At 40.9% G+C, this 13950-nt stretch overlaps 1 protein-coding gene across 1 annotated transcript; it reads left to right on the forward strand.

Annotated features, from left to right (window-relative positions):
• The first annotated feature begins 593 nt into the window (after positions 1-593).
• Positions 594-13633, forward strand: usp46 (ubiquitin specific peptidase 46). The gene is made up of 9 exons (XM_085398770.1): positions 594-963; positions 5158-5238; positions 5607-5820; positions 7988-8226; positions 8704-8780; positions 8882-8965; positions 9047-9244; positions 12303-12381; positions 12472-13633. Exons 1-9 carry the CDS (start codon positions 928-930, stop codon positions 12571-12573), a joined length of 1110 nt encoding a protein of 369 aa, XP_085254896.1. The 5' UTR covers positions 594-927; the 3' UTR covers positions 12574-13633.
• The last annotated feature ends 317 nt before the right edge of the window (positions 13634-13950 follow it).

A 13950-nucleotide genomic window follows, 5' to 3' on the forward strand; every position in this document is an offset into this window, starting at 1 on the left:
TTCTCTGTAATAAACTCTCTTTTCCAAAGATGAGTGATTTCTCGATCGGATAGATTTTTTTTTTTATTATTATGTTGTTTCAGCAACATTACATTTAAAAACTGTACTTCTGAGTTAAAATATATATTTATAATTTTAATAAATGGCAAATTAAAAAGGCATGAACATTTTTTTGTATCGAAAAAATATCGAACCGTGACACCAAAGTATCGAACCGAACCGTGAATTTTGTGTATCGTTGCACCCCTAGTATTGACAGCAGCAAAAGGTGTCATATAGCAAAAAAAAGCTGCTGGTTTTAGACCTGAAAACATATTTTTTGCCTCACACCACTTCTCTATGGGGGAATTACTTGTACGTGTTATAAAGCCTAATATATGTTTTTATGTCACCTGAAGGCTTTTTGCATAAACCCTTCAGTCCTTTTAAATTTCATAAATCACAAAACGAACTACAAATCCCTGCTCAAAATCATCGCAGATGATTGGTTGCGGCTCACTTAAACGCCACTGTGCATGTCTGCATATGGCTCTTCAATCACGTCAATCAATTCGGTTAAATCCGGACCAATCAGGTCCGGGGGTTTCCCTTGGTGGGCGGGACTGTAGTGCTTCCTCACACAGCAGGCTCGTTTCCTAGACGTTGCTAACAACCTGCTGCCTGCAACTTTCGCCTGTCTCCTCGTGCACTGTCGTTTTCCAGCTGAGGGGTGTTCGATATGTGCGCGAGGATGCAGCCGTGTCCACACTGAGAGTCCCCCTCAGCTCCGTGCCGGCTGCATGGTGCTCCGTGTCTCTCTGCCTGCTTTCTGACGCTTGAGGTTGCAGTCTGGCCTCCAGCCGCGACTGCGAATTAACTTCATTGCTCAGCGTCGCCTTGCTATGTTTATTTTATAAAGATGGCGGTGAAGGGGACACTGTAAACTAAATGACTGTCAGAAACATCGCCTCCATTTGTAATATGGTGAGTAACTCGCTGCTTTTCCGTGTTGATATCGATCCGCTTGCAGGCACTGTGCTGAACCTGTGTGTGTGTGTGATGAGTCGCCTCCCACCTGCACCCAGAGAATGTGCACACTGCAGGGTTTTTTTTAAAACGAGTATACACAGTAGTTTAAATCGTGGCCCCATACTTTAGTTAGTTGTCGCTCAGACAGGGCCCCTTTTGTGCACCTTTGCACGCTGAAGCTTGCCAGTGTTCTGACAAACCATCCTCCTTTGGCAAAACGTCCTACCATAAGTAGTTTATGCACATTTCTGCTGTCACAGAGTAATTCCACCACAAATTTAACTAGGTATGATGGTTTGCCACTTAACTTTGCCCATCACAGTATGCTGTAGCTTATATTCATATAGCCAGGACGGTTTGCCACTTCATTTTACCCGTTAAAGTATGTTTGTAGGTCACATTCACAAAGGTAGCATGGTTTGGCACTTCATTTTACCCATCAGAGTATGTTTCTAGATCTTATTAACAAAGGTAGGACGATTTGCCACTTAATTTTAGCTGTTAAAATATGCTTGTAGGTCACATTCACAAAGGTAGGACGGTTCGCCACTTAAATTTGTGTTGTGCCCATACGCAGAAACAATGGGTAGGATGGTTTGTCAGGTAGGATGGATTCCCAGAACACGTGGAGCGTTTGCATTGTGTGTTGCATCCTGGCGAGACAACACAATGTACAGTTTGTATAGTTGTCACCGGTGATTGACAAGAGGGATGGGGGAGCGTGCTGCCTTTGACAGCTTGGTGTGATTGCATAATGTGGTGCTGCAGCAAAGGACCGGTTACATCCTGGTAGCATAGAGCAGGAATCTGCACTAATCTGTGCTCCTGGTGTGTTCAGGGGCAGTGAAGAGTGGGTAAGAACAGACTTAAACGGCTCTGCCTAATGCCAGTGGCCTTTGCTTTATTTAGACTAGATGCTAATGTGAAAAGCCTGCAGTGTCAGTCAGAGCTGCTAGAGTTCTTAGATTGCACAGACTGATATATTAATCCATATCTCATCAGGATGTGTGGTGTTTTTCTTTTGTTTCTATATATATTTTCTATCTATCTATCTATCTATCTATCTATCTATCTATCTATCTATCTATCTATCTATCCATATCCATATATATATATATATATATATATATATATATATAGTTCAGTATTATTTATAGAGCACCAAATTACAATAACAGACACCTCAAGGCACTTTATATTGTAAGGCAAAGACAGTATGAGCACTTGGTGACAATGGGAAGGAAAAACTCCCCTTTAACAGGAAAAAAACCCTCTAGCAGGAGCAGGCTCATGGAAGGGCAGCCATCTGCCACAACTTGTTGAGGGGTGTGGGGAGGAAGACAAGACAAAAGACACATTGTGAAAGAGAGAGCTGAGATTAATAATAAGACATGGGTAAATGAACAGTGCTGTATAAATACACTGAGTGAAAAGAGGTGAGTGAAGAAGAAACACTCATGGGAAGCCTCCAGCAGCCTCTGTATATTTCAGTGAAACCAAATGCGGTTTTTAAATGTAATGTTGCTAAAATAAAAAAAATAAATCTATCTGATCGAGAAATCACTCATCTTTGGAAAAGAGAGTTTACAGAGAAATGTCTCTTTCCAAAATAAAAGCTATACTATACGCTTCTTCTGGGCTATATTCTCAGCAGCATATTAAACATACCAGGTCCCCATACGGAGAATCATATGCTAACGGCTGTCTAAATGACTCGGGTAAAGTTTGTAGCATGCGTGCTTGTTGTTTTTGTCTGCTTCCACTTGTCTTTGCACTAGGATGATGTCGGCGTAAATAAGATAAGATAAGATAAGATAACCTTTATTAGTCCCACACGTGGGAAATTTGTTTTGTCACAGCAGGAAGTGGACAGTGCAAAAGTTATGAGGCAAAAATTAGAATACAATAAGAATAAATACAGTACACAACTGTACAGAATAGAATAAAATAAAATACTATATACAATAGAATAAAATAAAATAAATATACAATAAGATAAAAATAGAATACAAATACTATATACAACTGAGTAAAAATACAACGATGACAGAAAGGATTATTGCACTTAGTATTATTGCATATGTATGGATGTGTGTGCTTGATCAGTTAAAGTCTTTATTATGGAGTCTGACAGCAGTGGGGAGGAAAGACCTGCGAAATCTCTCAGTCCCACACCGTGGGTGCCGCAGTCTCCCACTGAAGGAGCTGCTCAGTGCTGTCACAGTCTGCTGCATGGGGTGGGAGATGTTGTCCATCAGGTGATGTGCAGTGATATTCGTTGTGTTCCCACTAGTGCTGTCAGCGTTAATCTCGTTAAAATGACATTAACGCCATAACGCAGCAAATCTCCGTTAACGAGTTACCGCGGATCGCCCCGTGCGTGGGGCTGGACAGCGTCAACACGTTAACAAGCTAACTGCGCTAACGCACTAGTTCCCACCAATTGAGCATTGCGTGGCACATCCAACATACTGTTTTAATTTTGTCCATGACGCGCTTACCATCAGGGTCATGCTTCACATGAAAACCAAGATAGTTCCAAACGCCAGATCTGAATGAAGGTGGGGGAGGTTCAATTTCGAGCTTAGCTTCCGTCTTGCTAGCTTACGCTGCGCTCAGTGGATCTGCACTCAACAGTGCAGCCTAGGCGGAGTAGTCGAACACAGATTCACTGAGCGCTCAACACAGACAGCATCGTCAGAAGAAAAGTTGATAAAATAAATAAAAAATTTTGTATTGTTCGATACATATGCGTACCGAACGGTTCAATACCGATACGAGTATTGTTGCATCCCTAATATATAACTACACTAGTGAAAGCCTCCCAACAAATGTTTCACCAAACATAAAGCAGGAACAAGCAGTTCACAGGGAAGCCATCATCATGTGAATTTTAAAAAAATAAATAAATAAATAAATTTTTTTATCCTGATCGAAATATCAGATCGGCGCATCCCCCAGTCAGTAGGTCCCTAACCCTATTTATTAAATAATCTTAACTAAGTAATCGAATCGAGATGTTACAAGTTAAGGACGCACTGATGGATATGGGCCGATAAAATGCTGCAGTGTATTGCACCAGTCATTATATTATCATTATTATTATTATTAGTATCCATGGATTTTTCTTAACACCGACTAACCTAAATTGCACGCTTTTGGACTGTGGAAGGAAGCCGAAGTACCTGGAGAAAACTCGTGCAGGAGTAAGGAGAACATGTAGACTGCACTCGTGCAGGAGTAAGGAGAACATGTAGACTGCACACATGCAGGGCAACAGGTTCAAATTAGGAACCTTCTTGCTGTGAAGCAACAGTGCACCTTCAGTGTTAGATGAATAATTGTTATTTCAAGCTTCTGCCTTAATCAAAAAAATATGTAGAAAGGAGCATAATATGTCTCCTTTAAGAATTTATTCCTTTCTAAATTAACAATACCACTGCCCGCTTCCTGTTATCAGGAGGAGCTCAAATTTCAAAGTGTGGTTTCAGATGTCAGTAAAGGTTGGATGTGATATTTCATGTGTGGATTCTCCTTGGTAATTCGTCTCTCCTGGGACCTGCATGTCTCCCAAAACATTGGAGACTGGAAGTGGTAAGCCGGACAGACGGGTATCCATTGTTTGCTTTGACAGATGAGAAATGACAGTCATTAGAAGTCAAAGCCTTCCCCAACCTAAATTGTCTGCTGTGTTCACTCAACAAAGCTGTGATTCATTTGAAAAAGCTTTGAGCTCTGACAAGAGATAAGTGCTCTGTCTCAGCAATTGGGTGCAGCAAGAGTCCCGACTTTTGATACGGGTCTACCTGTTTAGACTATATCCGTTTTCTACATTGACATGACTTGTTGTTCTGACGAAAGGAAGCAAGATGTGCAGAAGTGTGTGCTTTCTGCAGAAAATTGAGATCTTTACATATTCCATAAATAATAATTTTATTAATTACAGAAAAAGTCAGTTTTGTTTTGCCTCATAGCTGCAGATGTATAGCTGCTCCTGGCCCTTGACTATGCATCATTTCCATATTCATTTGCCTGTATATTCACACACCGGACTAAGCAAATAAGTCTGTCACTGAAATCTACTGAAATGATTCAAATGGAATATGAGATGATTACGATGACAGAGCGTCTCGTGTTTTGTCCTCTCAGGGCACCAATGCCTCTGCTCTGGAGAAAGACATCGGCCCGGAGCAATTCCCAATCAACGAACACTACTTCGGATTGGTCAATGTGAGTATCACTAAATCCTCGCTTGCATTAACAAAAGCCATTGCCAAACAACAGTGGTGTCATTTTTCAAAACAAAATGCCACGGGACCGCAGTGAGTCATGTCCTCGGCTGGTCAGCGGGTATTCGAGGTAACAATGTTGTTTGTGAGACTCTTGGCCAAACGGGGATGTTCTGTTTCCTTAATGAGACATTTATGTAAACACACAAGTTTCTCAACGCTCTAGACACTGTGTCTGCCAAATGGATAACAACAATAGAACACACTGGCGTTTTTCCACGAGCTATTAACAGATAATCTAAAAGAAATATTCGAGTCCTTGTTTTAAATCGCTTCCTCATCACGGTTTTGTGTCGATGTCTCCCTCAGTTTGGAAACACGTGTTACTGTAACTCAGTGCTCCAGGCTCTGTACTTCTGCCGGCCTTTCCGGGAGAATGTGCTGGCGTACAAAGCCCAGCAGAAAAAGAAGGAGAACCTGCTCACGTGCCTGGCTGACCTCTTCCACTCCATTGCCACGCAGAAGAAAAAAGTTGGCGTCATACCGCCCAAGAAATTCATCTCCCGCCTACGGAAGGAGAACGGTGAGCATACATCATAATGAAAGTTTCACAGTCGGCCTTTGTTATATCATGTGCTGGAATTGTATGAACACAGAAAAAGAATAAGAACTGTGAGGTCTACGCCATCTACAGTGGCAGGAAGTTACACGAACCTTATATTTTGGATAATGGACCTTGTGGTAAAAAATATAAACATATGTTTGGTTTTTTTGTGTGTTTGTTTTTGGTTTTTTCCCGATTGCCAAGAATTGCATAAACACTTTATTCTTCTATATGTATGTCCAGATGTACTCTTGATTAAGTAGTGGACAGTCCTCAAGATCTACTTTTCAAAGTCCGCCAACCCTTCCTGTCTGAACAAGGACTACCGTCAGCCCAGTTGGAGTTTGTTCCTGGGATGAAAACCTCACTGGAGAGGCAGCTCAGCATATTTTTTAGTTATTGTTCACAAAGTACTTGGCTAATTTGCAGAGAAGCACCTTATAAATATTTGCTAATTAATTTGTCACTTCCCCAAAGCAACAAGTACCCCCATATTCTGATAATACAGGGTTTAAGGGCACTTGGATCTCATCTCAGTTAATCGTTTATGAACCTTGTGTCATACAGGCTGCTTAGACTTATTTTGCAATTTTGGTTGTAAAAGTTACAAAGTACTTCTGATCTTTCAGGAACCGTTCAAATTTTCTCTTTAGCTCGAAATAGTTGAGGAGTTACAGTAATATGAAAAGCACATGGTAATCTCTGTGCCGAGCTGATTTTTCTTCCTGTGTTCAGACAGCAGTGCCTTGTGAATGCTTTGTGCTGCCATGAAACACCAAATATCCCCTTAAAGGTCACTTTTTCTTCTTCCCGAAACCGTTTGAATTGTGTCTCTAGCACAAATGGTAACTGAGTTACTGTCATTTATAGAGTGCTTGTAAAATGGGCCTGCCACTGGTGCTGTTTAAAAATAAATAAATAAATAAAAAGGGGTTAATCCCATTGAGGTGTCCCAGTTTTAGTGTTCTGGTGTTATGTGCTGGATTACTGGAAGAAGAGTCTCGCATTAATAATTTCTCAGAAGAGTAATTTTTCTTGTCAAAATTTATATGCTCAAAACATTAAGACAGTGTGTTGAAGAATGACTTAAGTGTCCGTCATGTGGATCCTTTCACACACACGTGTCCATAAATGGAGAGCTGAGTGCTGTGGTTTAGTTTAGTGTGCTTTTGAGCTACATTACAGTCTGAATATTTGAAGTGAAAGGCAGGTGCGTGTTGGTGGTAAGGTCATTCAGAGTAGAGCTGACAGAAAGGCTGACTGTTCACTGCTGTCCATATTGAGGAAGCTCTTTATGTGCATGAACAATGCAATCTCTGTTGAGACCCAGCTTTGGTCAGCTGGCTCATCTCTGGACGCTTTTTTTTTTTTTTTTTTTTTTTTTTCTTCCCCCTCGGCAGCCGCCACCATTCCCTTCTCATTTCCCCCTTTATATACAGATCTGTTAAAACAAAGAATGTGTATGGATGTTTTTATTATAAATAAACCCTGCTGATTTTACTTACAACATGTCAAGGCAGACATTTTCAAAGTGCAGCATCGCAGTGAGAGTAATGCAGGTGTAACAAATCACTGTAATGACAGCTGTTTTCTGCTTGTGCCAATGAACCAGCAGTTATTACTGTTATTAAACACACCTGTAGTTTTCAGAACTACAACAGCTGTTACTTCCCCTGATGTAACATAGAAAGAACCAGTCGATACTGGTCTACCACTTCTTTATCTATACTGGTGCACAGTTTTTACTGTATTCTATAGAAAAAAAGTATATTTTGAGGGGTTAGGAGCAATGTGCTCCAGAAACGTATTTTTTAAAATAAGGTTTAATTTGCTAAAAAGCTAGCTTTAGAGATGGCTTAGGGCAAATTTTGTTAATATATACAGATCTAGGCTAGCTGCTTCTCCCAAGCGCCTGCTTTATGGTAACAGTTACAACCTTATTGGTCCTTTTTTGGGGGGCTCATTGAATAGCTGTGGTCCAGTCCTTTATCTGTAGCACTGATCTATTAAGCTTTCAGATGTTTAAATTGATGCATAGGTTTAAATAACAGCCTCCTGTAGGCCCATTGTGGTAGAAATATTATGTATTTCTATTTATTTCTGCAGGAAGTTGAAGTTGTATGCATTTATCTCTGTCTCCTTCCAGATCTGTTTGACAACTACATGCAACAAGATGCACACGAATTCCTCAACTACCTGCTGAACACCGTGGCTGATATTCTGCAAGAGGAGAAAAAGCAGGAAAAGCAGAACGGGCGCCTCAAGAACAATGGCACCGCCGTCACCACCGAGGCTGAGACGGAGAACAAGACGGAGCCCACGTGGGTTCACGATATCTTTCAAGGCACACTGACCAATGAGACGCGCTGCCTCAACTGTGAAACAGTATGTATGCTCCTGGATTTTCTACACCGGTTGTTTATGAGAGATGTAGTTTGTGCTATCTGGTAATGGATTTGCTGGTGCACGAACAAGAGATCTCACCTGAATAAGTCTGAAAAGGGGATTAGCTCTTTGCAAAGGTGCTGAGAGACATGGGAAGAAAAAAAAAAAGAGAATCAGTGAGAGCTTCTGAGGAGCTCTGACCACCCGGTTTACGTCAGGGCCGTCTGAGGTTTTGTCCTCACCTTTTTTGAGGGCAAGGAGTGAAACAGGTTCCCCAGAACAACCCCTGCAAAACACCAAGGCGATGCAGGGTGCAGAGACAAAAGCCATTCAGTCAAATAAGCATTTCAAAGACTGGCTGAGTGTGTGTAGGTGTGAGTGGGTGGCTGTTCTGTCACAGAACAGCAGGCTTAGTCTCACTGACTCTGTCAGTGTAACAACAGATGAGTTACATCGGTGTCTCTCGCTGTCTGACAGGTGAGCAGCAAAGATGAGGATTTTCTGGATCTTTCTGTGGATGTAGAGCAGAACACATCAATAACACACTGTCTCAGGTAGTATTGATTTATTATACATTCAGACGGAGCTGACATATTCCCTTTGGTGTGAGTGAGACTCAGTAATTGAGCCTCCTGTGGTCTGCTTGTTCCTCCAGGGACTTTAGTAACACAGAGACTTTGTGCAGTGAATACAAATACTACTGTGAGACATGCTGCAGCAAGCAGGAAGCACAGAAACGGTCAGTAAAGCACTCCGTTTGACCACCAGTGTTATGTTCCTGCAGAAAGGCTCCTTCCTAAGCATGTATTCTTCACTGCAGGATGCGTGTGAAGAAACTTCCTATGATCCTGGCGCTACACCTCAAGAGGTTTAAGTACATGGAGCAGCTGCACCGCTACACCAAGCTGTCCTATCGGGTGGTTTTCCCATTAGAACTCCGTCTCTTTAACACGTCTGGGGATGCAGTCAACCTGGATCGCATGTATGATCTAGTAGCTGTGGTGGTGCACTGTGGAAGGTATAGTATACTGATTATTATACATATAGCAAAAGTACGTGTGATGGATCTTGTCACACCTGGTAAAAGTAGATATGTAAGGCTGTTATTGTGTCATGTTTTGGAATTTAAAAAAATAACACTGTTCATTTTTTTTAAGCCTCTACCAACTCACTGATCAGACTTTACATTTTTTCAGCTGACCCATAAAGGCAGTGGAACGAGAACCCCGCACTATGAAACAAATTCAACATTGCCAGGATATTTTTCCTTATCTGGCTTCACCTGCCCCAACGTTAGCAATCAGGCTAAGCAGTTACTCAAAGAGCTTCGTAAGTCAACCTAGGCTTTCCCAATCTGCGTCATCAGAGAAAGACAGAGACTTTAGAAACTGCTGACATCCTCGCTCAGACGTTTGAGGGATCTTCCAGGAATCATGATGTTATTTTCTGGTGAATCAATTGGTCAGTAGGAGGTGATTTCATGCCTGTTGATCGCTTATTGCCAGCGTAACCTGCTACAGAGCTGGGTACATCTGCAACACAAATGACCACAGAGATGTACCTCAGTAAAAAGTGAACCATCTTCCTGAAAATCAGGGGTTAAACCTGCAGTTACCTCGCTAAGTCCCACATCCTGTGTTATAGTTCAGGCTTCAGGTCTCTGGGTAAATCCACACTAATAGGTTTTTATTTTAAAAAGCATACTTTGCATTTTAAAATAAAATACTTCTAAGATAAAGTATTTATTTATAAAAAAAAAAAAAAGAAGTCTGCTGACGATATAATTGACACTAGACAAAATACTTTACAACTCCACAAATTTATTAGTGCAAAAAAACCATCAATGTATTTTAACTTAAACAAGCAGCTGTTTTTTATGTGCATTAAAGTTATATACAATTTAACAGTGAAAATGCAAATTCCTTGCTGACAGTTTAACCAAAAGGCATTTCCAGTGGAAATTGGCCGACAGATCCTCAGGATAACCATGTGTAATATCCATAAATCTTAAAAAGAGGTTATACACACACAATACGGTAATATTATGTTGAAGCACAGTACGTATCACTCCGTGAGGCTCCTGCCTACGATAGCCGTAATGCTCCAACAATCCATCAAGCTGTGCGGGTTCGTAGCTTAGCAAAGTCACACTAAAACATTTGACAGATTTTCGAGCGCCGTGTACATAAAATCGTTTCGAGGTCAGTAAACACAACCAGAATTCAAACATAAGGCACACGGGATTATAAGGGGCACTGCCGATTTTCAGAAAAATCAAAGGATTGATTTAAGGTGTGTGGTATTTTCCAAAAAACGCGGTAATAACGACGGCCCGCTAGCATGCTCTACCAAAAATAGTGCTTTGTTGTGACGAAAGCTAAACCAGTTCCACACCACTGAAGTTGCAGCATTTTTACAAACCAGTTCTGGTTCATCCGTTTCATTCAACGACCCGCTTTCACCCTTCTCATTCTCCACCATGCTTTTTCTGCCATATGCGTATGAAAACAAAGGCACTGCGCATGCGTGTTTTACCCATATTCTATCGCGATATTTCATTTTCTTATTGTTGCCCAACATTATATCGGTATTACCGTGAACGGTATGATATGGCCCAGCCATAATTTTCAACCAGCACAAGTTGAAAAGTGAAATATGAAGTAAAAACTAAAACTGAGTCAGTCCCATAGGCTCCCATTCCAAATCCTCAGTTTCACAACATACCATAATTTTATTTATATAGCACTTTAAAAACAACATATGGCCAACCAAAGTGCTGTACACGAGAAATAAAAAAAATTAAAAAAAAGCAAAATAAGAATAATAAATAAAATAACAAAGCATTAGCAGTGTCAGTTATCCACTGAGTCCAAAGCCAGCAAATAAAAACGAGTTTTTAACCTGGATTTAAAGACCACCACTGAAGTAGATTGCCTAATGTGAAGAGGAGGATCATTCCAAAGCTTCAGGACCACAATAGAGAAAGCTCGGCTAGTTTAGGGACCAAGAGCAACAGCTGCTCAGCTGATCGGAGTGAACAGCAGATGTAAACATGTTTACAGCCTTGTACAGAAACAGTTTTGCACCCTGCAACGAATTTCCTCTTCAGCAGCTGTTAAGGACCTTGCATAATTTAATAATTTAAAATCTGTCAAGTCTTCTTGTTTGCAATATTGTGGGTGTAGCTGCTTTAACTGGCAGGTGGTTGTCCACAAAGGCAGCTGTAAATGGGAACTCTCTGCTGGGCTTCACCACCAGATTGTGGCGCACAAAGTTCAGATTGTCTGGTAACTGAACCACTTCTTTTTCCAGAAAACTAAGTGATGGTCAAAATGTTAACACTGAGGCAATAAAATCTGACTTCCTTACATCACAGTGCCTATGTCCATCTTTTATAATCTTTGCGTCGCCAGCTCTCTCCTTCCTCTTTGTAGAAGTGCACACTTTGTCGAGTGCATTTAAAATTTGTTGCGTCTGTAAAGACTGAATTTGTTCCTGTTACTCCGATCAAACTGGACAGTGTAACACTTTAAAACTTGGCGTGAATGTGTCCTAAAAGATTAGCATGCCTTTTATTCTGTCTTCCTTCTCTCACCCCAACCAGTGGCAGCAGATGGCCCCGCCCCTCCCTGAGCCTGGTACTGCTGGAGGTTTCTTCCTGTTAAAAGGGAGTTTTTCCTTCCCACTGTCGCCAAAGTGCTTGCTCATAGGGGGCCATACGATTGTTGGGTTTTTCTCTGCGTGTGTTATTGTAGGGTCTACCTTACAATATAGAGCGCCTTGAGGCGACTGTTGTTGTGATTTTGCACTATATAAATAGAAATGAATTGAAAAGTGGTGGTTGCACCTGGCCAAGAGCAGTCACTTCCTTCATATTATTACAAGATCTTCACAGATTTAAGGTATTAGCTCTCAAACCACATAAAGTTGCTGCTCAGAATTTCCCAAGTCCCAAATCACTATTAAATGGCAGTGAGTGCACGTGTGGCCAGTTGTGGTTAATTTTGTGCAAACGACAGGAGGAAGTACGCGTGGGCAGAGTTAACGATTTCAATGTTTGTCTTTTGTCTCCTCAGCGGCCCAAATCGAGGTCATTACATCACTATAGTGAAGAGTCATGGCTTCTGGCTGCTGTTTGATGATGACATTGTGGAGGTGCGTGACTGTTAGTGTTGGCCTATTTGTTCCTTGACTCCTCTGTTTGTTTGCATTGCCATTTAATCTCATCTTACCTCTGTTGTGCAGAAAATTGATGCCCAGGCCATTGAGGAGTTTTACGGTCTTACCTCAGATATCTCGAAGAACTCTGAGTCGGGATACATCCTCTTCTACCAATCCAGGGAGTGACGCTGGAGAAGGATAGGAAGGACTTTGTTAGGCTGAAGTTTAAAAAACAAAACAGACTCTTCATCTCCATCCCATCCTGCTCCTCCTCAAGTCAGACCTCTCTGAAGTATGTGCCAATCCTCTGCCCCAGTCTCACCCTCTGGGTTTTACCTCGTCTATTTCTTTTCTCTGTCACTCTCTTTATTTTGATTCTTGTCTTTTAGCCACCTGCATTTGGACTGCACTTTAATATGAAAAGCAAAAATGCTCAACAGCATGATCGGGGAGGAAAAGGTATTGCATCAAGCAGCCACTTGGTGTTCTCAACCAGGAAGGATTTGGTGCACATATAGACAGTTTCAGAAATTGTACTTTATCATTTTTATAAGATCTACATTATGTATAAGATCTACTTCCATGATGTGCCACCCAATCATACTTCCTTCCATTAGGGCTATTCCCCTTCCTTAACTGAGCTTCGGTGTATTTATGTCTTTAGTGGGTGCATGAGAAATGTATGAAGATGGAGACAAACACTGTATAATACGCATTGAGAGATTTCACGCATTTCTAATTTCTCAAGCAATATCTGAACACTAATTGGAGAGAACTCGCAAGCTTTAAACTACCTAAATATAAAGCTGTCAGCTGTTGACGGTAGTAGATTTTATTTTGTCCTGTTAGTCTGACCAGAAGCAATCAGTACTTAAACACTACACGCATAACACTACACATTGGGGAAAAAAAATTCCTGCTGTTTTCACTTAAATCCACTGAATCTTTATACGTTATTCACATGGAACGCCCCAATTTATTGAACTCTGTATATTTATTACTTTTATATGAAATGCTGGTAACAAAGTAGTAATGTAATTAAGTGAAAGGCTCTTTTGAGAGCTTATACTGTATGTTTAAGCTCTGGCTGTTAAGGATAAAGTGCATGAAACGCACAAGTTGATAGGACAGGTTAAAAAAAAAAAAAAGAAGCTAGGTTTAATTTTGTATTTTACATGTGGAATAAGAGATTAACTTGACGCAAGAGAGACACGACCCATTACTGCCTAATCTTTCGACTGAAAAAGCTAAAACGGTGCAATATGAGGTGAAAGTATCCAGTGTGACGTTTCCTGGTGAGATTAAAATACAGTACATTTAATTGTGAGTAGTAGATGTGCTGTTTGGTTTGGTTTTTCCCCCTCTGTTATGTGTCCCTTTGCAACCTTGGACTGCATTGTCCTTTCTTTTCCATTTCTATGGTGAATTATGGCTTAGGCATTTTCCTTTTAATCTGTCTCTGACTTTGATGATGTGTGCGTGTCTGATGTAGCACACTGCAATCCTGAAAATCTCTTCAAATTTAATGGTGATTGATACGATATCCCCAGTACTGTAAATGAT

This window comes from Rhamphochromis longiceps, linkage group LG23 (assembly GCF_057381845.1).
Source record: "Rhamphochromis longiceps isolate RC_006_pf linkage group LG23, R_longiceps_female_GT1.1, whole genome shotgun sequence".
Taxonomy (NCBI): Eukaryota; Metazoa; Chordata; class Actinopteri; order Cichliformes; family Cichlidae; genus Rhamphochromis; species Rhamphochromis longiceps.